A 27,575-nucleotide genomic window follows, 5' to 3' on the forward strand; every position below is an offset into this window, starting at 1 on the left:
TTTACATTTTACACAGGTAGGCAAAGGTAGGAGTCTTGCCCAAGGACTCTTATTGGTATAGTGTAGAAGCGTAGAAGGCAGAGGTGTTACTCACTACATTACACCAACCAGCTCATGATGGTAGCAGCAGAATGAAGTTATAAGTCTACAGAAACATCCTGCCTGCAACTTTATAGAAAAATAATTGGGAGGAAGGCTATGACCCAAAACACACTGCAAAGCACAACAAATTACTCCATCAAGGGAGAAAAAGTAGAAGCTTTTAGAATGGCCAAGTCAACGATGAGAGCCAAGCATGCCCTTCACCTCCTGAAAAGGAGGGGTGGGGAACCCCACACCAAACAACAGCTATAACAAGCTGCAGTTAACACCTGGAAAAGAAGAAAGCTTGTGATGTCAGTCGGTTGCTGCTTAATACAGTTAGTGTAAGTAAGGGATATGGAGCCAAATACGAAGCATTATTTTTTATTATTTGTTCTTATACTTTTGCTCACCTAAAGATTTGTTGGTCTACCACCAAAGGTGCCAAGTTGTTTAACACACCACGATGTAAATATTAGGAAATAAAGTCTGAAATTCTGATCTGTCATCTCATATTTCTATTTTGACCTCAAACTCAAATGAGGCATTGCCTTTCCAGTGCTTTTAGAGGAGACTGTACTTTGCCTCCAGGCTTTTTATTTTTGTTTTTTTCTATATAGGAAATGAAAATGTACAGATATGCCTCCTTCCCCTGGGTTTAAAACAAAGTTTTGGTGCACAGTATCTTTTAGGGTACAGTTATATTGTTGCATCTTGGGGAACTAAAATTTAACTGCACTGTGTCCTTTTTCTGACAGTGTAACAGACCTTGCCATTTCTAAGCCACCTGAAACTTTGCTTCAGATAACTTCTGACAACCAGCACTAATATAATATGCTCTATTTTAGTCAACGACTGTGTTTATAGACCATGGCATATATAGTATATGCTGACTGTGCTTTTAAGAAATGTATTTGTCTCATAATTAGTATTATAGAACAAAACATTGACTGGCCGCTTCATTAGGTACACATACTGTGTGTCTATGATCTTTGTCCATTTCTCGAGCTCCGTTTACCATATAGGAGCACTTTGTAGTTCTACAGTAACACACTGTAGTCCATCTGTTTCTCTGCATACTTTGTTAGGCCCCGTTTACCCTTTTCTTCAGTTGTCAGGACCACCACAGAGCAGGTATTATTAAGGTGGTGGATCCTTTTCAGCACTGCATTGGTGGTGGAGTGTAAGGATGTGTTGTGCTGGTACAAGCGGATCAGATACAGCAGTGCTGCTGAAGTTTTTAAACACCTCATTATTACTGCTGGACTGTGAACAGTCCACCAACCAAAAATATCCAAGCAGCAGTGTCCTGTAGTTGTGTCTAATAAAGTGGAAAGTGAGTGGAAATACAGTGTTTAAAAACTCCAGCACTGCAGTGTCTGATCCACTCGTATCAGCACAACGCACACTAAAACACCACCACCATGTTAGTGTTACTGCAGTGCTGAGAATGATCCAACATCCCAATAATACTTGCTCTATAGTGGTCCTGTGGGGGTCCTGACCACTGAAGAACAGGGTAATAATAATTTTAAGAAGCATGGAATCCATTTTCATTTGATCATGGCAAATTAGACATTTTTTAACCTGATAAAAAAGATCTGTATTGATTAATAATTTAAAGGCTACACATAACTGGTAAATATATGCTGGGAAACACAGTGGAAATCGTCAATTGATGATAGTATTTTGAAGTGATGAAAGATTTTTGGGTGAAGCTGGATGGTGTAAATGTCAGATGTGTTGTGTGTGGCTTTAAGGTAAATAAATCATATTTGTTTCATCGTCTGTTTAATTTGAATATTTATCCTAATATCCTAAGTCCCAATATGTTGTCAGAACATTCTGTAGCAGTGCGACTCAGCACTTTCATGTAGGTTACAGTACCCGCTGTGCAGGATTCTGACAAGCAACAAAACATTTTATTAGGTTTTAGAGCTTGTTGAGGTATAACCACACCTGCCATCCTGAAAAGGAGAAAAGTATTTCAGATAACTGCAGAGTGGATGATGCTCTATTATAATGTAGGTGGAGCAACTAAAGCTTAGACAGGCTTAGGAAACTGAAACTGCAGTACTGTGCGAAGGTTTTAGGCATCTAAGCACATTTTTAAACAATTTACCTCAGCAGTGAGTTTAGCACAATATACATTAGAATAAAGTCATATTCATAATTCAAATAAACAGAAAAACAATAAAAAGTAACAAGTACATATATACACACACACACACACACACACACACACACACACATATATATATATATATATATATCATTATTAATAAATATTCTATACATTTTGTTTATTCAAATATTAACACTTTTCTCAGCAAATAAAAACAAACTACACAAATAAATAGATTTTGAAAATGTTTCTTGGGAGCCTAAGATTTTCACACCATACTGTACCTCTGACTGTTTGCTGGTGGCAATTTTAATTGTCATTTTTCCATTCTTTCTCTCTTTTTCTAGCTGTGTGAGAGCTGCATCACTTCAGGATCAGTCCAGGTGTGGAGTGTGTGAGCAGATTCAGACAGATCCAGTCTCCATCAACTGTGGACACACATTCTGTAGACATTGTATCAACAGCTACTGGAGCCAGTCTGCTGAGTCAGGAGTCTTTGCCTGTCCCCACTGCAGAAAGAGGTCTAAGAGGTCTCGTCCTGTTCTACATCAACACATACAGGAGTCCAATAAGCAGAAAGCAGTGGGTGATGTTCTGCACAGAGTCATAGAGACGCACAAAACCAGCATGAAGAACAGATATGAGAGCTTATTTGAAGGATTCAAGATAAATAGAGAGAATAAAACCCTCCTGAACAGGATTTACACTCAGCTCTACATCATAGAGGGAGAGAGTGAAGGAGTGAATGAAGAACATGAAGTTTTACAGATTGAAAAGACACTCTGGGACCAACACTGTCAAGATACACCAATTAACTGTTTAGATATCTTTAAACCTGCACAGTGCCCTGTAGGAGAAATGGAAGAAGACATCATCAGAACTGTGATGGCTGAAGATGTGAGGTATGAAGAAAGAGAAGAAGATAAAGGTCCACAAGAGCAGAAACTCAGGGCTGTACTGACTAAAGGCATTGCTGGCATTGGAAAAACAGTCTCTGTGCAGAAGTTCATTCTGGACTGGGCTGAAGAAAAAGCCAATCAGGATGTAGATTTGATGTTTGTGCTTCCATTCCGAGAGCTGAACCTGATTAAAGATCACCAGTACAGTCTTCATAGACTTCTGTGTGACTTCCATCCTGAGTTCAGAGACCTGGACACAAAGATATATGATGAGTGTAAAATAGTGTTCATATTTGATGGCCTGGATGAAAACAGAATTCCTCTGAACTTCTTACAGTGTGAGAACCTGTCAGACATAACCAAGGTATCATCACTGTCTGTGCTAATGACCAACCTCATCAAAGGAGATCTGCTTCCCTCTGCTCACATCTGGATAACCTCTCGACCAGCAGCAGCCAATCAGATCCCTCGTCAGTACATCAACCGTGTGACAGAAATTCAGGGATTTAATGACCCACAGAAGGAGGAGTACTTCAGAAAGAGAATCAGTGACCAAGACCAAGCCAACTTCATCATCTCACACATTAAGAGAACAAGGAGCCTCCACATCATGTGCCACATTCCAGTCTTTTGTTGGATCTCAGCCACTGTGCTTCAGCACATAATGAAACAGGGTATTACAGAAATCCCTAAAACTCTCACTGCAATGTATTCACACTTCCTGAACACTCAGACAATCAAGAGGAATGAGAAGTATGAGGAAAATAGTGAGATAAATCCAAAGGATCTCCTGGGATCCAACAGAAAGTTACTTCTGAAACTGGCTGAACTGGCTTTCAAACAGCTGATGAAGGGCAATGTGATGTTCTATGAAAAAGATCTGAGAGAGTGCGGCATTGATGTCACTGAGGCCTCAGTGTACTCTGGCATTTGCACTGAGATCTTTAGAGAAGAATTTTTGCTCTACCAGAAGAAGGTCTACTGCTTTGTTCATCTGAGCTTTCAGGAGTTCCTGGCTGCTCTCTATGTGTTTCACTGCTTTGTGAGCCAGAACAGGGAGGAACTGCGAGTTTTTAAGATACAGAACAAAAAGCAGTCTGACAGCATTTCACTGGAAGATCTGCTAAGGGGAGCTGTCCAAAAAGCTGTAAAGAGTGAGAATGGAAACCTCGATCTATTTCTTCGCTTTCTGCTGGGCATTTCACTGGAGACCAATCAACAGCTCTTAAAAGACCTTCTGACTCAAACAGTGAGCAGCTCAGAGAGCATCAGCAAAACAGTTCAGTACATCAAACGCCTAATACCAACAAAGAATCTTTCCTCAGAGAAATCCATCAACCTGTTCCTCTGTCTCACTGAAATGAATGACCAGACATTATCCAAAAAAATTCAGAACTACCTAAAATCCAATAAAGGCTCAAGACAGAATCTCTCTGCTGGAGAGTGTTTAGCACTAGCCTACATGCTTGTGACCTCAGAGGAAGTGCTGGATGAGCTGAACCTCAACAATTACAACACAAACGCGAGCGGATTTTTGAGATTGATTCCAGCTGTGAGCAACTGCAGAAAGGCTGTGTGAGTGTTACATCTGAATCAATGTATTTTAATATTTGAATTGATGAGGGACAAGTTGCCAAATATCTTTTCTATTTAGTAGATGGATAGGATGGCTAACATTGTGCATACAAGTAAAAAGGTAACACACTGCCTCAGTGTATATATTAGAGATATTCAATTTAGGTGCAACATCATTACCTGTGGAGCAGGGCTGGACAATGAAATGATAACGATAATTATCATGATATAACTCTCCTTGATAGAAATATAAGAAAAGATGTAATAGAGCATTCTCACACTTTCACGTTGAAAACCCATAATGGCTGTTGCTAAAGTACAATGAAAGTGACTCTACTCCGCTTTTGCCTCCAGAGGACGCACTTCAGAGTTTTTCAACATGACTGCTTGGGACAACGAGTAAAATGAGTGGCCAAATATTCTTTATTAACACCTGAAACATGCAGTTAAACATTCCCTGTTTGAGTGGAGTGATCGGTGATCTTTTCTCCTGTGACCACGTGCAATAAATGACTAGATAAATGGCATAACTGTACTGTCCTACAGTGAACTCACCTCTTTCCTTATATCCTAACAAGCTTTAGCAGCATTAAATCACATCTGATACTCATAACTACAGCGCTGTTACAGCGCTCAGTCATATTCTAGGATTAGTGCATTTTCATGAACATAAAGGAAGAAGTGAGTTCATGCAGCTTACAGCACTGATTTTAAATGAAAGTAAACTAAGGATGCTGTATTTGTGGCATTGGAGAGAGGGAGAATGCTATCTTTCCAGGCTAGCTGTTTTTACTGGCTAACTTGAAGCAGCGCTCCGTCACTTGCACAGCATGGCAAACTGATGCTACTGCAGATAAAACAAGATAAAACAAGCTCTGATTTATGTTTAAACATAATAAACATACCTAAAAGAGGACTTTGTTTGTTTGCTGTGAGAGGATCACACTGCAGTTAATGCTTTTACACAGCGAGCATCAGATATATTGTGGCTCACCGCCCAAACACTACGATATACTGGAGAAATCTAGACATCTGCTAGCTGGTGTCTGAACATGGATGTGGTAGGAGTGATGGCAGTGAGACGGTGTGATCCATCATTGATGCACCAAGCCAGCTAATGTTTGCTGTTCTTTATAAGCTAATGCTGAAAGTAAACAGTTCAACACTCGTCATGAGAGAACTAAAATAATCTGTTTTCTTTCTTAAATGATGATTATTACAAAAAATTGTGGGCATGCTTTTCCAGCTAGTAAAAACAGCCAATCAGAACCTTTCTCCCACTATCCCATGACAGATTTGTGAAATGTTCCACGGTTTGGCGTTTGTCATTTTCTGAATATAACAGATAGTTTAAAACAGCAACTGACCACTCAAAAGCAAATATCAGCCTTCAAACTCGCAATAAATAATGATTTCACATTTAGTGCGATGTGGAGCAATATCAAACGATATTAAATTTATCATGATAAGATTTTTGGCCATATCACCCAGGAGATTACTCTTCAGTAACTCTGACCTGGCACATCACTGCAGTGCTGGAAATCCCACTGACAAAACCCTGACGATCTCTTTAAGACAGTGTCACATTCCATTATGCAGTTATTATGAACAACAGCCAAAAAAATGACAGTAAAATTGCATAATAGCAATGTGGAAATTTAAGAATTTTTTTTAACTTTGTGCATCAGACTTACACAAGTAGATAACTTCTGCGAGTGCATTGACAGAGTCATTGAAAAGAAATTGAAGGACGTGTCTCTTGTGAATTATCTACTGTTATCATCATATCTTCATCAGTATAATGTTGATTTTGCATTTGGGACCTAAACATCAAGCTGAACCTTGTTTTGTTCTTGTGCGTGTAATGTTAACATTAAACATACAACATATTAACATTAACATACAAAGACATGAGATGTGGTCAAGAACACCTGCAAAATCTGCCCCTGTATCTGTTTGAAATGATTGTTTCAGCCTTTACAGGACGACTCACACAGGTGTTCACTCACCATATTTTACTGTGTTCATGCTCAATAATGCTACTTCTTTCAGTTTTAACAAAAAAAATGTTCCATAGTACCTTTTAACTATCATAGTGGGTTCCAACACATAGTGGGTTGTACATTTAGTTAAGTTTATATCATGTTTTGCTTTCCCTTTTTCCCCCTGCAGTCCCTGCCCTCCAGAATATCTGAGCACAAGTCTGCTCAGATAAATAATTCAGAAAAAAATAAGTTTTTAATTTTATTATACACCTATTTTAGAGACTCTTTGTATTTGGTCTATGGACAAAAATGTTTTTATGGACATGCACTACTGAAAAAGAAATATTGCCACGATTATACAATTATGATGAACATGTAATCTTAATAATAACAGGAATAAGATTATATTCCCCAAATCACAGAATCTTGTCCACATATATAGAAATGATAACATCAGCATTAAATCTGTGGCATTTTAGAAGCCCTAGAAATGCATAGAAATGACATTAAATATGTGAAACACCATAACATGATCCTTTGCATGGAGAAAATGTGGAACCATGGTTAGTAATACATACTACTGTAATATAGCAGCAAGAAAAAAATACATGCATATGTTTTGTTTCAGTTCAGCAATGGGAATTAATGTACATCCAGAAATGAAAATAGTGAATTTTTAAAAGAGTAAAACAAAGACAGAGAAAGGAATGGAAAGGGTGGAATGTTATTCCTGTTTCATGTGAGCTTGAATTCAAGTCTTTGTTTTAATTGTAACATTTTGTCTTGTAGACTAACAGGCTGTAAACTCACTATGGACTCCTGTGAAACTCTCTGCTCTGCTCTGAAATCAACAAACTCACCTCTGAAAGAACTGGACCTCAGTAACACTGGACTGCAGGACTCAGGAGGGAAGCTGGTCACTGCAGCATTGAAGAGTTCAAACTGTGTACTGGAGATTCTCAGGTAAGCTTTCTGTAAATTCATTCCCACATGGAAAAGGTTAGGCTGTGAAAGCACCGTTAATTCTGCACTCAAAATTCTTAGACCATTATTTAAAGGTGGATCTTTGATTTTGGCAGAATCTATTTTAAATGTAGCCCCTCCCTTCAGTGTTACCTGCAAAGCTTTATCCCCAAAAAAACACATGTATACATGATACGTAGGCTGTAATGCCTGTCAGCTGGTGCTTGAGTTGTAAAAGATGTCAGAAATAAAATGATGACACAGGCAGACTTTAACAAAGCTTACTGGGTAACTAATGTCAGTGAACACAGAAGCTTGCTAGCATTGGTACATTGTGGACTGATTTAGTCTGAAATCCAGAAAGATTTATTTGCTTTAGGTCGGATAATATCCCTAATGAATTAAAAAAAACTTCAGCTACAGCACATCAGCTCCACACTTCAGAATACTTTCTCTGCAAACCAGCTTTCGCAGTCGGTCTTATCAGAAAATATTTCTCCCATTTAAAGATCTACAGCTACAGAGAGCACATTAGTGTTCACCAATACACCATAATATTAAAATCTACTCGTTTCTACACTTATTGTCTATTTTATCAGCTCCACTTATCATATAGATGCACTTTGTAGTTCTACAGTTTCTCTACATACTTTGTTAGTCCCCTGATTTTCAATCGTCAGAACCTCCACAGGATCACCACAGAGCAGGTACTATTTGGGTGGAGGATCATTCCCAGCACTGCAGTGACAGTGACGTGGTGGTGATGTGTCTGTGTGTGTTGCGCTGGTGTGTGTGGGTCAATATTTTTATTTGTGTAGAAACTGGACACCTGAAAATGAATATGAAATAATGGAAGTTGGTATATTTACTGAATGGAAGTGGGAGAAACAGTTTGTCTTCTTAACCAGTGTCTGCATCTAATAATCATATTGTTATTATTGTACTTATGATGATTTATATGATCTCAATAATAACTGGCATAACATTATTATTTATAAAAGCACAGAATCTTGTTCAGTTGCAGATGTAAACTGTTTGTACAGAACCGTGTTTACAGTGCAGAAATCAAACTACCAGTAAAAAGCATTAAGGAGTGATAACATCAGCATTAAATATGCTGCATTTTAGAAACCCTAGAAATGGCAGGACTGCTGGAGTTTTTAAACTGTATCAGCTCACCGTCTGCTCTGTTAGACCCTCCTACTTTGTTGGTCGACCTTGTAGACGTGAAGTCAGAAACAGTAGCTCATCTGCTGCTGCAGTTTGTGTTGGTCATCATTTAGTCCTTCATCAGTGGTCACAGGACACAGTTGGCTGGGTATTTTTGGTTGGTGGACTAGTCTTAGTCCAGCAGTGACACTGAACTCCAGCAACACTGCTGTATCTGATCTGCTCGTACCAGTGCAACATACCCTAACACGCCATCACCATGTCAGTGTCATTGGAATATAATTTTTCTCCCCATTTCAATAGAAATAGTCTAATATCATATGTGTATGCATGTAACTTGATCCCCAGATTTGTATGTTGCAGTTTTTAGTAAATCTTTTAATAAATCCTTCAACTTAAAGTCTAAAACATTAGAATAGAAAGTGCCTTTCTGCCAAGCTCACTATAAAAAGAGTGCCTTCTTATATCAGGTATGATTTTTGACTTTTTACTTCAAATATGTGAGATTTGTGACTGCAAACACACCTGCATTGTTACTAGGAATGAGCTAGAATAGGACCCTCTGATATATTCTTGTAGGATATGAGAATCATGTTAGTAGGACGTTCTAGATTTCTAGATTTACTGTGGCAATTTGTGTTACTCTTCTAAATGCTGTTAATTCTTCCCACAGTCTATTATTTCATTTCAGTGTCTCAGTGTTTTAGTTCCCCAACAAAGTACCAGCTTCATGCAAGTAAACAGTGTTAGTGTTTTTTTTGTCTTGCTTCCAACAAACAAACAAATAAACAAACTAAAATAAAATACATTTTGGCTCATGAACATCAGCCAACCTACCTATTAAGAAGAATCAGTGACACTTTCTGTTAAGGATTGCACATTAATGGATAATTATTTGACAGTAAGTAATTAAATTAGAATAAGTAATTAAATACTAATATAATAATTAACTGCTCATTAAACATGAATTACTGTTTAAGTAATTGGTAATTGATAACTGATAGTTACTTTGTCATTGGTTCAGCTTAGTTTCTCATTAACTGTGAACTAATTGCTGATTTTTACACCACTAATGAAGAGATTTTACTCATATAAATAACATACAAACTAGTACTTATGAATTTCTCCTTTTATTTATCTGTAAATTATTCTACTGATTTATTGTTAAGGGCGGCATGGTGGCGTGGTGGGTAGAGCTGTCGCCTCAAAGCAAGGAGGCCCTTGGTTCGATTCTCCTGCCAGGTGACCGGGGTCCTCTCTGTGTGGAGTTTGCATGTTCTCCCCGTGTCTGCGTGGGGTTCCTCCGGGTTCTCCGGTTTCCTCCCACAGTCCAAAGACATGCAGTCAGGCCAATTGGACATGCTAAATTGCACCTAGGTGTGAGTGACTGTCTGTGTCTGTCTGTCTGCCCTGCGATGGACTGGCGACCTGTCCAGGGTGTATGCTGCCTTCCGCCCGTAGACTGCTGGGATAGGCTCCAGCACCCCCCTGTGACCCTGACGGAGAAGCAGCTTAGAGAATGGATGGATGGATGGATTTCTTGTTATTAATTAATAACTGCTTTGTGTTCTTCTAGTGAAATGATCATTTTCTACTAATTAGACTGTGAACTCATGATTAAGATTGACTAATTACTCTTAATTTTAATTAATTTTGTTTATTTTAAATTATTCTACACAGTAAGCTGAACACAACTCACTTTTCTTTGGTTAAACTAAACCGTCTTTCACACTGACACTTCTCATCCAGTGACAGGTTGTTTTGGGACCTAAGAGTGGATTTCATGGCAGTGCTCTAAAAAGGAGCCCTTCTGTCACCTTAAAATTTAAGATGATGAGAGAACAAAGTGACAGATGCTGCCAATATGTGTGTACAGTATATCTCTTATCAGTGGAACCTGTCTGCATATGTCTTTGAGTAAGTGACCTGTGTTTTAGGCCTGACCAGCATGTCCAGTTAAGGTTCTCCTGTGATTTACAGTAATGTGTATCAGCTCTTCTTAATCATGAATGTGTAGTCGAATTAATGCATCAGTAGAGAAGATCATGACTTTACTTGGAGGGAAACAAAGTAGTAATTAATGAGCTTAATATGAGATTAATTAACAGATAATTAACTTGAGTAAGTTAGAAGCAGAAGTTAGTTCTCATGTTACGACTTTGTTGTGTGTGTGTGTGTGTGTGTGTGTGTGTGTGTGTGTGTGTGTGCGCGCTTGTTTGCTTGTTTAATTAACCTAGCTGTCTCTCCAGGAATCATTTAAATAGAACTATTAAAAATTGTTGCTTCACCCTGACCATGACCAGTCACCAAATGACTAAATCATGTCATCTTAGCTGGCAAGCTGCAAACCAAGGTGAGCCCAGTTTTGAGTGAGGACCAGCTGTTCCAACCACCTTTCTGATGAACTTCTGGAGGTTGAACTCGAGGAGTAAACAGAAATTTAGCCAGTGACTCAGGAAATTTCCAATATTATGCTCAGCTATATGTCAACAAAACACATGGACATATTTTTATATATTACACATAGGAGTGTCTAATGGTCTTCACTGTTTGGAATACATTTTTAAATTAATAAGCAAATCAAATTTATTTGTAACGCTTTTTACAACGGATGTTTTCACAAAGCAGCTTTACAAAATTTTGGAAAAGACAAAGTTTTAACAGGATTGTAAGAATGTACAAAATCCCCCCCCCCCGGTGGGCAAGCCAGGAGCAACAGTGGCAAGGAAAAACTCCCTCAGAGCTGAGGAAGAAACCTTGGGAGGAACCAGGCTCACCAGGGGGGACCCATCCTCCTCTGGTCAAACTACCTACAAGTGATTATGCTACTAATATTAAAAGCTGTAATATTGGTATTAGGAATAGCTGAGAGTCTATGAGAACATCAGTGTGGGGTGGGCAGCTAGTTCAAGGCAGGTGGTGGCAGCTGGGGCATGGGCAGCTGGTCTGAAGTGGGTAGCAGGAGGGCTCAGCAGTCTGTCGTCCTTCAGTGTCCGGCCGGACATATGGGTGATTGTATACTCGGACAGAAAGCAGGGAGATAGAACTAGTTTTATTCTATCCGTTTGTACATAAACAGGGGATGTAAACATTTACAGAGTGTGGCTAACGACTCCGGCAGATCTGACTATGACAGCTAAGATAATCTTAATATTAAATATTAGCAAATTAACCTTTAACATGGTATAAGCAAGTTGTAGCTATTGATTCCCTGTGAAAATGCAGTTCTGAATTAATATCCTGTTTATTTGAATTACATTTGATGTGCGCACTGTTGGGCAGCACGGTGGTGCAGTGGGTAGCGCTGTTGCCTCACAGCAAGGGGGGTCTGTGTTCAATTCCCTGGATGGGCGACCACGGTCCTCTCTGTGTGGAGTTTGCATGTTCTCCCTGTGTCTCCATGGGTTTCCTCCGGGTTCTCCAGTTTCCTCCCACAGTCCAAAGACATGCTTTTTGCCCCTAGGTGTGAGAGTGTGTGTGCTTGTGTATGTCTGTCTGCCTGGCGATGGACAGCATTTTTGCCATCTTACTGTTGTTACGTTAAAAACCAAATAGAATTGTGAAGATTTTGCCGATGTAATATTATCTAGCTTGTAAACTGTACAATACTAGTATTGCTCGTGTTATTAGAATATATGCTGGCAACCATAGAATGAATGAATGTTTCTTGCTTGTATTTTCACATTTAACAAAAAAGATTTAATGAATTTGACTTTATACATCATTCTTGGTGAGCAAGCTTTGGTGAGTGTGTGCATGTTGAAATGAACTTTGAGTGCGTCTCATATTGTGATGTTACTGTGTGAATTTAGTGCTCAATACTGACCGAGCTAAATCTGTCTGCACTGAATCATTCCCAACAGTAGACACAGCATATCAATCATTTTGAGTAAATCCTTTTCTTCTCATTTGGGATGCTGACAGCAGAGTGGATAACTTTTTCTTAGAACGTCTAGGCTAGACATTGTCTGACTGCTGTCACAGTAAGAGTCCTTTTAAAATTTAAAAACACCCTTTATTTTTTATTTTAATATAAATATCAAAACATTTTATGATAAAACATTTCTGGTTGGTAATTTGCACTTGTATATTATATTTTATTGTATTGCACTCTGTATTGTAGTTTATTGTATTGTATTTTTAATTGTATTGCATTGAATGGCTCAGAGTTCTGTGTTCAACTCTGCCCCTTTTTCTCTTGGTGTTTGCAGTGACAATTTGTTTCTAGCAGTATCTGAGCTCAGGACTGTCTCTTCTCTAAGCTATTGGTAACTAGCAAAGATATTTTCTCTAGATTGACAAAGCACTTCTTGTAAATCACTCTGGATAAGAGCGTCTGCTAAATGCTATAAATGTAAAACTCGGGCAACACCTGGGTCAGGGCAGCTTGAGTACCCTGCACATAATGCCAGGCAGCTGATCCAGCAAAAATAGGCTTGACAGTCTGATTTTTTTACTTGTTTACCAAGAATCTACAAATCCAATGGAAAGCTGTAGAAAACAGCAATGAAAGCATTCATGCTAGCACACCCTCAGTGCTCTAGTTCCTGATCCTGAAACTGAAATACCTCTGGAATTCTTAGAGAGAAATATCAAATTTAACTAATAACAAAATAAATTATTCTGGATTAACGAACTGTTCTAGCTGTTTTACATGACAATATTTCTGTAAAGAAGCTGCAATGCTGCATATACATGGTAAGAAAGATGAAAGCATGAGTTAAACATCTACAGCTGATTAAACTGCCACTTTACTGAAGGAATATTAAAAGCAAACTTGAAGAACTTTGTGAGAAAACATAACAAGCTGCTGATTTTATTGCCTTTATTTATGCTACTGTCACCCAGTTGAACCATCTGAAACTACAGACATGCAAGATAAGTTAAGTGTGTTGTCTAACATTACAATGTAAATCCTTTTTTCTAATTTGCTTTTATAAGGTATATATTCACTCTTTGCAGACTAGCTTCATGTAATATTGGGAGATCATCTTGTGAAAGTCTGGGATCAGCTTTACAGCTGGTAAACTCCTCCCTGAAAGAGCTGGACCTCAGCAACAATGACCTTCAGGATTCAGGAGCAGAGCTGCTGTCTGCTGGACTGAGGAGTCCACACTGTAAACTGGAGATACTCAGGTGAGATTTTATTCTTAATATTCAGGGCTTTACCAGCTCATCTTTTTACAACAAAATGATGTTTTTGGTGAATTTAAAGAAGCAAACATGCTTAAAAGAAAACTTTATATTTAAATTATAATTAAAATTACAAGATCCAAGAGTACGAAAGTGAAGCATGAGGGAAAAACTCCAAAAGGTGAAAAGAGAAAGGTGAAATAGACGAGGCTAAATAAAAGATCCCACCCACCATGAATATGTTTTGGAATATTAATCAAACCTGTCTACCAGAAGTCTTATGCTGAAATTAATAACTGACCAATGCAACAACTACAACAGTGTAATTGGTGACTGTCATTCTAAACAGAAGAGAGACGACCTAATAGCACAGAGGTGACGTCGCAATTTAACACAAACGACTAAACCATGTGGCTTTAGCCAGCAGGCTGCAGACATAATTGGACTAAGTATTGATGAGGACAAGCCACTTCAGTGACCTTTCTGACAAACTGGAGGTTGACAACTCAGTGAGAAAGCAGAAAATTGGCCAAAAGCTCTGTAAACATATTTCCAGTATTATACTATTACACCACGGTCCACGGCCTCTTGTTGATTTATTGATTCAGTGACTGACTGATTCTCGGTTCCTGACACCAGTTGTTGAAACACACATGCTTAAGTTCACCGACTTAAACGAGGAAAAGTCTATCATCATCATTCATCAGTGTAGGACTAAAATAATAAATAATGAAAGAAATGGAAGTAGCATAGTCTTTGAAACATGTAATGGGTAATTTCTCTCTTGATCAGTTGAGGGGCCCAGATCTGATCTTGATATATTTACAGAATGGCTGTGGTCAAATTAATTGTGAAATTTTATTTTGATATAATGTGGCTTTGGGATGAGTTAATTAAAGTGATTTTTTATTGGATGACGGTGATATATGCATTCATATTAGGGCCTATAAGGAAAGGTTAAAAATATAAAGTTAAAAATATTCTATTATGGATGGGTTGTGCAGAGAAGTTTTTATCTTTTGAAATAAAAATTTAAATTAGATCTGTGGGGTAAAAAGGCCCCTATTATCATATTATCCCAAAATATTATGTATTTAGGTAAAGCACCAAATGTAAAGTGATTTAGTGAAATTTCCTCGACTCTAGCTCGCATTAGTTTTGCATAGTAGTGATCATTAAGAAGAATTAGGCTAGAATTTGTTATGTTGCTGGAGGAATGTTAAATCCACAAAAGAACTGTAAAGATTTAGCCAGTGTAATATTATCCAGAATGGAAGCTGTATTGCTGGTGGTATTAGCATATATGCTGGCAACTGGAGAAGAAGTGGTGTTGCTCACATTTTTACACCCTCAATGAAAAAAAATCAGTTTGATTTTACACAGGACTTTTGTTCTGTCTTATACTGTGCTAGTAACACCCCTAAAATCTGTTATGGTCCAAATATAGTGTTCAGTACTGATCTAGTTAAATCTGGATTCATTCACAGCATTAGATACAGCACATCAATCATTTTTAAACAAATCAACAAGAAGGCAGATATTTTAATGAATGTAATGAATTTGACTTTATACATCATTCTTGGTGAGCAAGCTTTGGTGAGTGTGTGCAGATGTTGAAATGAACTTTGAGTGCGTCTCATATTGTGCTGTTACTGTGTGAATTTAGTGCTCAATACTGACCGAGCTAAATCTGTCTGCACTGAATCATTCCCAACAGTAGACACAGCATATCAATCATTTTGAGGAAATCCTTTTCTTCTCATTTGGGATGCTGACAGCAGAGTGGATAACTTTTTCTTAGAACGTCAAGGCTAGACATTGTCTGACTGCTGTCACAGTAAGAGTCCTTTTAAAATTTAAAAACACCCTTTATTTTTTATTTTAATATAAATATCAAAACATTTTATGATAAAACATTTCTGGTTGGTAAAATTCAGGCAACACCTGGGTCAGGGCAGCTTGAGTACCCTGCACATAATGCCAGGCAGCTGATCCAGCAAAAATAGGCTTGACAGTCTGATTATTTTACTTGTTTACCAAGAATCTACAAATCCAATGGAAAGCTGTAGAAAACGGCAATGAAAGCATTCATGTTAGCACACCCTCAGTGCTCTATTTCCTGATCCTGAAACTGAAATACCTCTGGAATTCATAGAGAGAAATATCAAATTTAACTAATAACAAAATTAATTATTCTGGATTAATGAACTGTTCTAGCTGTTTTACATGACAATATTTCTGTAAAGAAGCTGCAATGCTGCATATACATGGTAAGAAAGATGAAAGCATGAGTTAAACATCTACAGCTGATTAAACTGCCACTTTACTGAAGGAATATTAAAAGCAAACTTGAAGAACTTTGTGAGAAAACATAACAAGCTGCTGATTTTATTGCCTTTATTTATCCTACTGTCACCCAGTTGAACCATCTGAAGCTACAGACATGCAAGATAAGTTCTAAGTGTGTTGTCTAACATTACAATGTAAATCCTTTTTTCTAATTTGCTTTTATAAGGTATATATTCACTCTTTGCAGACTATCTTCATGTAAAATTGGGAGATCATCTTGTGAAAGTCTGGGATCAGCTTTACAGCTGGTAAACTCCTCCCTGAAAGAGCTGGACCTCAGCAACAATGACCTTCAGGATTCAGGAATAGAGCTGCTCTCTGCTGTACTGAAGAGTCCACACTGTAAACTGGAGAGACTCAGGTAAGACTTCCTTCTTGATATTCAGTGCTTCACCAACACATCTTTCATATCAAAGCATGCTTTAGTGAATTTAAAAGATTTTACAATATTCCATGCTAAAAATAAAATTCCTAGATGACAAGAATGTATGAAATGTACGAAAGTGCAGCATGAGGGAAAACTGAAAAAGGAGAAATAGACAAAGCTGAATAAAAGTGTCCCTCCCAAAATGACTGTTTTGGAATATTCATCAAGCCTGTCAGAAGTCTGGTGCTGAGATTAATAACTGACCACCACAACTAATAAAACAAAATAAAGCCCAGTGTATTTGAGATTTTTCCTTTTTTTAAATTTTGTTTACAGAGACAACTAAATACAGTCATTGTATTAAGAGCATTCATCAGCCATACGTCTCTTTACATAGCAGTATTTAATGCACAAATGTTTGAACTTTTTCAGATGTCTCAGGAATGTACTACTGCTACAGTAATGCTAATTTCCGCTGCCACATTTATTAACTGTTTATGTTCTGATTTTATGTTATAATGTTGATATTATGTTAATCAAACAGTGGTGGACACACAGATTACATCTGTAACAGAAACAGGGGCTCATAACAGAAATTCTAGCAACATTCATTTCCAATTTTACATATTTGTTGCCAGATTAATCCCTGAAATTCTGGGAAATGAGCATTTTAGCAAGCCAATTCAGGTCGACCGCACACACAGGAGCCTGCAGCAGGCCATTGAGTGTAAGACAAGGCCTATCATGGTCCAGCTCCATCACTATCAGGTCAAAGAACTTGTGTTACGTTTGGCTAGACAAAAGAAATGGCTCCATTACAAGGGATCCCAGGTGTCTGTCTATCCAGACCTGGCCTCCGATACCATCAGAAAAAGGCAAGCATTCAGTGAAATCAGGAGGAAATGCAGTCAAAGGGGCATAAGATGTGGTTTTCGACATCCTGCGAGGTTCATTGTAACTGCAGGAGACGACACATCAAGCTCCACTACACCAGCAGAAGCAGAGAAGTTCCTTCATGTGAAGGTGAAAGACTGGTGAGCCTGCTAATGCTCAGACACGGAGAAACGGTAGAGAACGAAAGACAGACTGTACAGCACTACTTTCAGTTTCGTCTAAAGGGCGAGGACTTAAATTTTACTTGTATTTTCACAAGAAGGGGACGGACTTTTTCTTGACGTAGCTAATTCAGCTCATAAGAAGGTGCACAGCATATACAGTTTAGTTTGCTGCTGGCGTTAATTAAGGTGTAGTTTAGTTACGACAGGGAAGTGGGGAGGTTGTTTAAAGCTCAGTTGTACAGTTACAGGTTTCTTTACGATAACATGACAGGAAATACTCATGCGCTACATACCCAGCACGCCAAGTATGGCAATAGGCTCACAAGATTTGTGAGCTGGAATGTACGAGGTCTGAACAACCCGGTAAAAAGAGGCAGTTTATTCACATTTAAAACTCTTAAAAGCAGAAACATGTTTCCTCCAAGAAAAACATTAAAAAACAGCACATAGAATGCTTTTTCCATCATGGGCGTCATGTGTATATCAGTCAAATTTCAGCATGAAGGCCAGAGGAGTGGCTATAATCAGAAACAAAAACACCCCTTTTACACACAAGCAAACTATTACAGACCAGAATGGTAGATACGGTATAGTGTGGGGGACAATCAACTGGACACCCGTTACGCTCGTTAACATTTATGGTCCGAATTTTGATGACCCAGCATTCTTCCGGAAATCATTTAGTGTAATTCCTGATTTATCACTCATATTCAGTTTCTGTTTCGGTTTCCATTTACTGTTTTGTAAGATGCTGTATTCTCCCTTTGCAGACTAGATTCTTGTAACCTTGGGGAAAAATCTTGTGAAAATCTAGGATCAGTATTACAAGCGGAAAACTCCTCCCTGAAAGAGCTGGACCTGAGCAACAATGACCTTCAGGATTCAGGAGCAGAGCTGCTCTCTGCTGGACTGAAGAGTCCACACTGTAAACTGGAGATACTCAGGTGAGTCTTCTGTAATGTTGTTCTTGATATGCAGCGCTATATCAAAACAGATGAGCAAGTATATACTATCATAAAATATTCTGTCCATAAAAGAAAATTCCTGTATTAAAAGAATGAAAATACCTCATGTGGAGTGTAACACATTCCTATTATCTGTTTCTGTGCAGTACTGTGTAAATATCAGAGATCACTCCTCATTAATTAGATTTTCAGTCAAATCACATGAAGTACAAGTTATTAATTTTTTAGTAGATACAACCCCATTTCCAAAAAAGTTGGGATGCTGTGCAAAATGTAAATTAAAAACAAAATGCAATGGTGTGCAAATCATTTAAACCCTGTATTTCATTGACGATAGTACAAAGACAGCATATCAAATGTTGACAATATGATTGTTTTTTGAAAAATATATGCCCGTTTTGAATTTGATACCAATAACATTTTTCAAAAAACTTTGGATGGAGCAACAAAAGGCTGGTAAAGTTGTGAAATGCTATAAAATTCCTGATTTATCACAGAGTGATGACTGTGTCCTTGACCCTGTATTAGACAGACAACCAAGCCAAACTCGTACATCAAAATCATAGCAACTATATGGATAGTGTAAACATAGCATATATATGGAGACTGCTTCGTCCATCAGACAGACACTGGTCCTTCTTTTCCTCTGTCCATAAATCCCACTCTAGAATAGATTATTCTCTTCTAGACTCAAAGTTAATCTCCACAGCCACCTCATCCCAGGATCATAACATAATAATATCGGCTCATGCCTCCCACTCTGTAGAGTTAAATTTCAGTGTGGTCAGAAGAGAACATCGCTGGCGCTTAGATAATTCTCTGTTGCAAAGTAAGAACTTCAGTCAGTTCCTAACGGAGAAAATAGCAGTTCTTAGACACAAATGATGAAGGCATGTACATGACTCTATGCTTTGGGAGTTTATGAAAGCAGTCCTTAGAGGAGACATAATAGCATATGAAGCATCACAAAGTTAAAACAAGCAAAGGAAAAACAAAAAGTTAAAAAAAAAAGAAATAAAGAAATGAATGACAAATTAACTGAATTAGAAGAAACATACAGAGCAACTAAAATGACTAGCATACTGAATAATATAATCAAACTAAAATACGAGTAAAACCAGATTATTGTTTGTAAATTACTTCAACAGGTCAAACAAAAACATGGCTCCATCTTGACAGACCTTAAAGCAACAAATCAGTGTTTTGCTGATTTTTACACAGAAATTTATGAATCCCAGTGCAAAGGTGGACAAAGTGACATGAACGGTTTTGCCTCCAAGTTCAGCGTTCCAAATCTGAGTGAAGGGGCTGTGGAATTTTTAGATGCAGACATAACGCTGGAGGACATGCATGCAGCCATTTTTTCATTTCCAAACAATAAAGCCCCAGGCCCAGATGGATTTTTAGGATTTTATAAAAAATATAGCAAAGACGTTTGTCCACTACTACTACGCATGTTTCAGCCTTCACTGGAAACATCTCATCTTCCTCCAATATTGTACAAAGCCAAAATTGCTCTGATAGCAAAACCAGGTCGGGACCCTTTATTAGTCTCATCCTATCGACCTGTTTCGTTAATACCTGAGACCAAACTGCTGGGGAAAATACTTGTGAATAGGTCAAAAGAAAACACAGGGTCAATTGTACCTCCTGATCAGTCAGGTTTCATGCCAGGTAGACATACTTTCTTCAATCTCTGTCGCCTCTTTAACATTCTATACGCCAAACCTAAGAACAGAAGCTGCTGTCATCTCTCTCGATGCACAATGTGCTTTTGATCAGATTGAGTGGTCACATGACGTCTGTCTTAGAGAAATTTGGGTTTGGACCTATTTTCCTCCAGTGGATATAAGTTATGTATAAACAACCAACCGCATCAGTAATTTCCTTTCCCAGTATACAGAGGAACTCTGTTAATCAAACAGTGGTGGACACACACATTACATCTTTAACAGAACAGCATTTAAAGTTCATAACAGAAATTCTAGCAACGTACATTTCCATAGTAATTAGTAGTTTTACAGTGACTACTTCAATAATATTCAGCCATATTCAGTTTCCGTTTCAGTTTCCATTTACTGTTTTGTAAGATGCTGTATTCTCCCTTTGCAGACTAGATTCTTGTAACCTTGGGGAAAAATCTTGTGAAAATCTAGGATCAGTATTACAAGCGGAAAACTCCTCCCTGAAAGAGCTGGACCTGAGCAACAATGACCTTCAGGATTCAGGAGCAGAGCTGCTCTCTGCTGGACTGAAGAGTCCACACTGTAAACTGGAGATACTCAGGTGAGTCTTCTGTAATGTTGTTCTTGATATGCAGCGCTATATCAAAACAGATGAGCAAGTATATACTATCATAAAATATTCTGTCCATAAAAGAAAATTCCTGTATTAAAAGAATGAAAATACCTCATGTGGAGTGTAACACATTCCTATTATCTGTTTCTGTGCAGTACTGTGTAAATATCAGAGATCACTCCTCATTAATTAGATTTTCAGTCACATGAAGTACAAGTTATTAATTTTTTAGTAGATACAACCCCATTTCCAAAAAAGTTGGGATGCTGTGCAAAATGTAAATTAAAAACAAAATGCAATGGTGTGCAAATCATTTAAACCCTGTATTTCATTGACGATAGTACAAAGACATCATATCAAATGTTGACAATATGATTGTTTTTTGAAAAATATATGCCCGTTTTGAATTTGATACCAATAACATTTTTCAAAAAACTTTGGATGGAGCAACAAAAGGGTGGTAAAGTTGTGAAATGCTATAAAATCACCTGGTGGTTAATTGGCAGCAGGTCTGTAACATGATTGGGTATAAATAGAACAACTCAGAGTCTTTTAGAAGTAAAGATGGGGAGGTGTTCACCACTCTGTGAAAGACTCTACCTAAAATATCAAAGAACTTTTGCTTTTCATCATCTACGGTATGTAATATCATTAAAAGTTTCAGAGAATCCAGAGAAATCTCTGTATGCAAGGGACAAACCCAAAAACCAGTATATGCTAGTCATGATCTTTGGGTCCTCCGGTGGCACTGCATTAAAAACAGACATGATTCTATAGTGGAAGTCACTGCATGGACTCAGTAACACTTCTAAAAACCACTGTCTATAAAAACAGTTTGTCGCTGCTTCCACAAATACAAGTTACAGCTCTAAAACGCAAAGAAATCCTGTATAAACAGGAATCAGGAATGCTCCCAACTTTTTGGGCCCAAGTCCATTTAAAATGGGCTGAGGTGAAGCAGAAACGTGTCCTGCAGTCCGACGAGTCAGCATTTGAAATTCTTTTCAGAAATCATGGACTCAGTGTCCTCCGGGCTAAAGACCACTCATTATGAAAGACCATTATGAGTGCATAGTTCAAAAGCCAGCATTCATGATGCTGTAGGGGTGCATTAGTGCACATGGCATGGGTGACGTGCACCTCTGTAAAGGCATTATTAATGCTAAATGACAGATACGTGTGTTGGCCAACATATGCTGCCATCCAGATGATGTCATTTTCAGGGAAGGCCTTGTTTATTTCAGCAAACCACATTCTGCCTGTATTACAACAGCATGGCTCTGTATTAAAAGAGTCAGGGTGATAAACTGGCCTCCCTGCAGTCCAGATCTGTCACCCACTAAAACATTTGTCGCATTATGAAATGATGAATACGACAAAGGAGACCACGAACTGTTGATCAGCTGAAATCCTATATCAAAAAAGAGTGGAAAACATTTCACTTTCAAAACTACAGTAATTTGTGTCCTCGGTTCTCAAATGCTAACAGTGGTGTTAAAAGAAGAGGTGTTAAACACAGGGGTCAACTTGCCCCGTCCCAACTTTTTTCAAATGTGCTGTTGGGATCAAATTCACAATGGCCATATATTATTAAAAAAACAAGAATATTTTTATATTTGATATGTTGTCTTTGTACTATTATCAATGAAATGTAGCATTTAATTTGCACATCATTGCATTTTGTTTTCATTTACATTTTGTCCTGCATCTCAACTTTTTTGGAAATGGGGTTGTATCTACTAAAAAATTCATTGCACCTCATGTCATTTGACTGAAAATCTAATTTATGAGGAGATTATTAAACAAACAAGAATTTCCAAAACTGTCTTAAAAATGGGGGAGTGACCTTCGAAATCTGGTCCAAAAATACGCTGACACTGCCACCTCCTCAGACCTGCCCAAATGACATGTCACTAATGTCTCACAAGGCTGTTTTGCAAATAATATTTTATGATATATTTTATCTTAGTTAAATATATAAATTAAAATATTTTCAGTTATACAAAACAATTGATTTTGTTATTGCTGACAACCAAAAATATTATAATTTTAGTTGTGGCTACATATAAATTGGACGCTTATGCACAGAACATTATATAGTTAATAGAATTAGTGGAATGTCTAACAACAAATGATTGGCTAAAACACTTTCAAAGCCTTTGTAAAATACTGTTCATACACACAACAAGAAAAAGTTAGGAAGTCCCAGGTGGGAAAGCTATGGTACATTTGTACAGCTGTGACTGTTTTTCCCAAAGTGTCAAATCAGGAAATCTTCTTTTTTTTTTTGACAAAAAAACTACAGTGCTTCTCTAAAATGCAGCTGATATAAAGGGATGTCTGAAATTCCTATTTCAATTGTTTTGTTCCAAATGCACTCTTGGCAAAGCCACTGTGAGCATGTCCTTACACATATGATGGAACATATAAACTGAATTTTGTATTAATGCATCAGTTCATTAAATCCCACTGTGCTGTTCATGGATGCTTTGTGAACATGTTTCCAACATATCCAAATTCTATTAGATTTGCTTCTTGTTTCCATGTTATTTTTAGGGCTGTAGATCATTTTGAACCGTTCCACATGTAGAGATATTTAAATAAAATAATAACACTAACAGGTTAGTAATAATCATAAAAAAATAGATGGTATAATAATAATAATAATAATAATAATAATAATAATAATAATAGCAAAACTAAATGCTGATATTAATAAGAGAAGTTGATCTGGTTGCTGTAGCCTACCTAACTTTTGATTTATTCAGTCTAACTCTGCCTTTACTATTGCATTTCTCTGCACTCCATAAAAGCTTCTCAGTTAAAGCTTCTTGACAGCTACACATCCTTTCACACCCATAGCTCTGAGTTGTTTTCTGACAGTGGAAGGATGGACAGAAGCACCTTTGGGTGTTTTCAGATCTGAAGCAAGAGTGGAGCTTGATTTTCTCCTCTCTCTCTCTCTCTCTCTCTCTCTCTCTCTCTCTCTCTCTCTCTCTCTCTCTCAAAGCTTTAAGTTCTGTTTATCTGTTGTAGACACTTCTGGTGGAAACCACATCTTTAATAGTTTTTCAAGATTCTGATTCCGGTTTTGGAAACTCTGGATTTTGGATTTTTTTAATAAACATATTACTGATATGCCTGTAATGCATACACATGCATACATCACTGTGGTTTCATTACCATCACCCACTACAGTCCCAGTATCTCTAACCCTCCTAAAATGATCAAAAACATTTAACAAACACTAGAAATTGGTCAGTTTAATGAAGATTTCCATAAATAAATTAACAACAACAAAAAACACTTTCCCTTATCATCAGCTGTAAATACTTACTGAGAACATTTTTTTTATCTTGATCTACCACAACAACATTTTCTTCAGCATATTTACACATAATACACAGAATTTGACCAGGCAACATTTTATGATGAATTCAATAGAACATAGGTAATTACGCATTAATTAGGCAGAATTGTATTTGCTTTAGAGGATGTTTGCTTATTTTCACTTAGAATATCAAGGTGTGTAATTTCACCAGGGACGCCCAAACTTTTACATATGACTTTAAATGCCACAGTTCACACTTCACCTGTCTCTCTCTTTTCCCCTCCTCTCTGCAGGTTATCTGGTTGTATGATTACAGAGGAAGGCTGTTCTGCTCTGGCTTCTTCTCTGAGTTCAAACCCCTCACACCTGAAAGAACTGGATCTGACCTACAACCACCCAGGAGATACAGGAGTGAAGCTGCTCTCTGCTAGACGGGAGGATCCACACTGCAGACTGGAGACTCTCAGGTACAGCTTTCTGTGTGCGTGTGCGTGTGTGTGTGCGTGTGTCTTGGAGTAATATAATATTATTATTATTATTATTATTATTATTATTATTATTATTATTATTATTATTATTATTATTATTATTAACATGCAGCAACATCCTTGGATTGGAGGGACATCCAGCAGGTTTTTAAAACTCTTGAAAAGCTTGCAAGCTGCAATACTTATATAATCTGAAAAGAAAAAGAAGAAATTTCCCAATACTGTAAAATCAGGACTGTAGTATTTTAGTAAGAGTACAACAGCAGTTATTGTGCTGTATTAAATGCAGGTGTAGTAAAATGGACGCAGTACTAAAAGTTGTGTTACTGGATAATGTACTGCAGTTTTTTAAATAGTAAGTACATCCATTTTACTTCATTTACTACACAAATAAAACAAATTCAATACTGCAGTATTAAAATGTGCATTAGTATCCAGTAGGACCCTCCTGCGTTCTGCAGTCCCTACTGCTGTTTTTAATATTCCAGTAATACTACAATTGTACTGTCAATTTTACTGTGTTTGTAATCAATTATTAAAAAAACTGCAATAATACATATATACTGCAGATTTTAACACTCCAGGATTATTGTAGTTGTACTCTGTTCATTTTAATGATTTGATATTGCAGTACTAAATTGGATAAAACAAAAACACAGTAATACAAACATAATAATGCCACACTGCTTCTACACTTCTGTATAAAGTGTGGTTTTACTATGCATCACTGCATTACTTTAAACTGGATTTTTGAAAAATGCTTTATTATTGCACCAGCCAATCACCATGACCCTCTAAATTCACTCATTTTTGTACGTTTTTAATGCAGCAGCCAACAAAAAACAGGGTGAAACTAAACGTTATGTTTGCTGTGTCTTTTGCTATTCCTGCACAATATAAAAGGCTACATTGATTAGTATAGTAGAGTTTGAACGCATCACTCTGTACTGGCTGCATTATAAGGAAGCTCTGTATGATGTGGGAAACAGATTTTCTACACAGGTAGATGTTTTGTGATCTGCTATAATTGTGGCACTTGTGTTGATTCTTTGCTGAGTAACATGTGGCGCCTAAGCTTTTTTCTTCTGAGTTTTTTGTAGTGTGTGAATACTACAGAAGCCCAGAAGGCCAAGATAATAATAATAATAATAATAATAATAATAATAATAATAATAATAATAATAATAAATTGCTTTCCTGAGTCCATTTCTCATTCACAAAAAAAATAAAAATAAATAACTCTTAGCATGTCACACCAGCTTTAACCAGTTGGGGCAGCTGTTTTTTCCTGAGCATTTGGGGACCGGGTGAAAAAAAAAAAAAAGAGCTAATTTGCTAACATCCCAAGTGTTAGCCAATTTTTTGTCATACAGTAGTGGGGAAAAAATAAGTTATACAAGTGATGCTAAAAATAGTTTTACCGGTTTTTGAAATGTTTTACAGGAAGAATGAATATATGAAGTGAAACTTCAGGAACTCAGGAACACACTTTCATTTTAACTTACCCTTCATGGCTTCATTAGTATACACTACAGAGTGAGCATAAGATACATAACTGGTCCATCTGATCCAGACGAATTGTAGAAGGGTTCCTTTAGCCAGTCTGACTAAAAACAATCACTAAAACTTGCTTTATTTCCAAACAATGTGGCTTGTACTGTTGTTACCAGCTGGCTCTATATGGCCGCTCCCTGTATCATAAATATCAGTGATTTCTGTGACTTTTACATGGTGTGAATTTATTAGAGTTTATATGTTTATGTTTTTCTCACTACTAGCTGGACATGGTTGCTTCCTAAATTAACAGATTCATTTCTCCACATCAGCTTAGTTTGAATAGCTAAATGATATCAGTGTATGATTCTCCCACACCTCAAAACAAATGACAGAAAACTGAACCCACACTGTCACTGACAGAACAAGCCAGCTCATATTACAAAAATCACTGGCATACTGTACCTGGAGCAGACAGTGGCTTTACGTTAGACAGCTGTAAACAGCTTGAGAATCTTGGGATCTTTCTGTCAGTTGCTCGTGCTACATGCAGAGTCGTCCAATCAGATTTGTTTAAATCAGCGCTTCTTCCTTTCACTTCTGTTAAGATATGTGGCTCTTCCAACACTGTAACACACAAGAATAACAGACCAATGTTGCTGCTGTTGCTTGGAGCAGAAGTGATTTGACTCAACTAAAGAGATTTAATGCTTAACCAAACTGAAATGTGACTTGCAGAGAGAAAAATCTGTAGAAGACAAAACAGTCAGCAGTGTGATTAAAACTGACTGAGGGAATTAGGAGAAAATATTAAGACACAAGAAGAACATAAAAAAATGATAAAACAAGCAAACAAAATAAGGCTCAGTAAAAGAGTGAGCAGATCTGATGTTTATTTTCCAGTAAATTTAGTTAGTTTATATCATTTAATTAACCTGATTTCATGACACGCTGCATGCAGTGTGGCAATACACTGTGATCATAAACTTGTTCTTGGATGAGTGGGTCATCAAAAAACTTCTTCTGGGCATTTTTTCTTGTTTATTTTAGTTTTTAAAATCTCTGAAATTACTGTAAGGCTTAGTAAATAGTGAGATTTACATAAATAAGACTTAACAGTCAAAGTCTTAGAGTCTAACATGCAAAATGGAATTTTTTTTCTCAAAATTGTAAATAATTAAATGTTTGAGATGTAAACAAAGTCTTTCAGAGTGGTTTGGTGTAAAATGCTCCATTCTAGAGAAATGTACTGTGAGTGAATTATTCACAGCTGTGTTGATGGGAACCAGACATC

The 27,575-nt window shown here is 37.3% G+C and overlaps 1 protein-coding gene across 5 annotated transcripts in view; it reads left to right on the forward strand.

The window, feature by feature from the left end:
• The window catches only part of LOC108413716 (NACHT, LRR and PYD domains-containing protein 3-like), a 135,344-nt gene that overhangs the window by 101,569 nt on the left and 6,200 nt on the right, over positions 1-27,575 (forward strand). The window contains exons 20-26 of one of the 5 annotated variants that reach the window (XM_037543558.1): positions 2,554-4,680; positions 7,455-7,628; positions 13,761-13,934; positions 16,468-16,641; positions 18,476-18,649; positions 20,783-20,956; positions 24,593-24,766. In XM_037543558.1, coding sequence (XP_037399455.1) covers positions 2,554-4,680; positions 7,455-7,628; positions 13,761-13,934; positions 16,468-16,641; positions 18,476-18,649; positions 20,783-20,956; positions 24,593-24,766 — 3,171 coding nt within the window. The remainder of the gene's footprint in view (positions 1-2,553; positions 4,681-7,454; positions 7,629-13,760; positions 13,935-16,467; positions 16,642-18,475; positions 18,650-20,782; positions 20,957-24,592; positions 24,767-27,575) is intronic. The other 4 variants (XM_037543560.1, XM_037543559.1, XM_037543561.1 and 1 more) reach the window with 4 other exon arrangements.

This window comes from Pygocentrus nattereri, chromosome 12 (assembly GCF_015220715.1).
Source record: "Pygocentrus nattereri isolate fPygNat1 chromosome 12, fPygNat1.pri, whole genome shotgun sequence".
In the NCBI taxonomy this organism is placed as follows: Eukaryota; Metazoa; Chordata; class Actinopteri; order Characiformes; family Serrasalmidae; genus Pygocentrus; species Pygocentrus nattereri.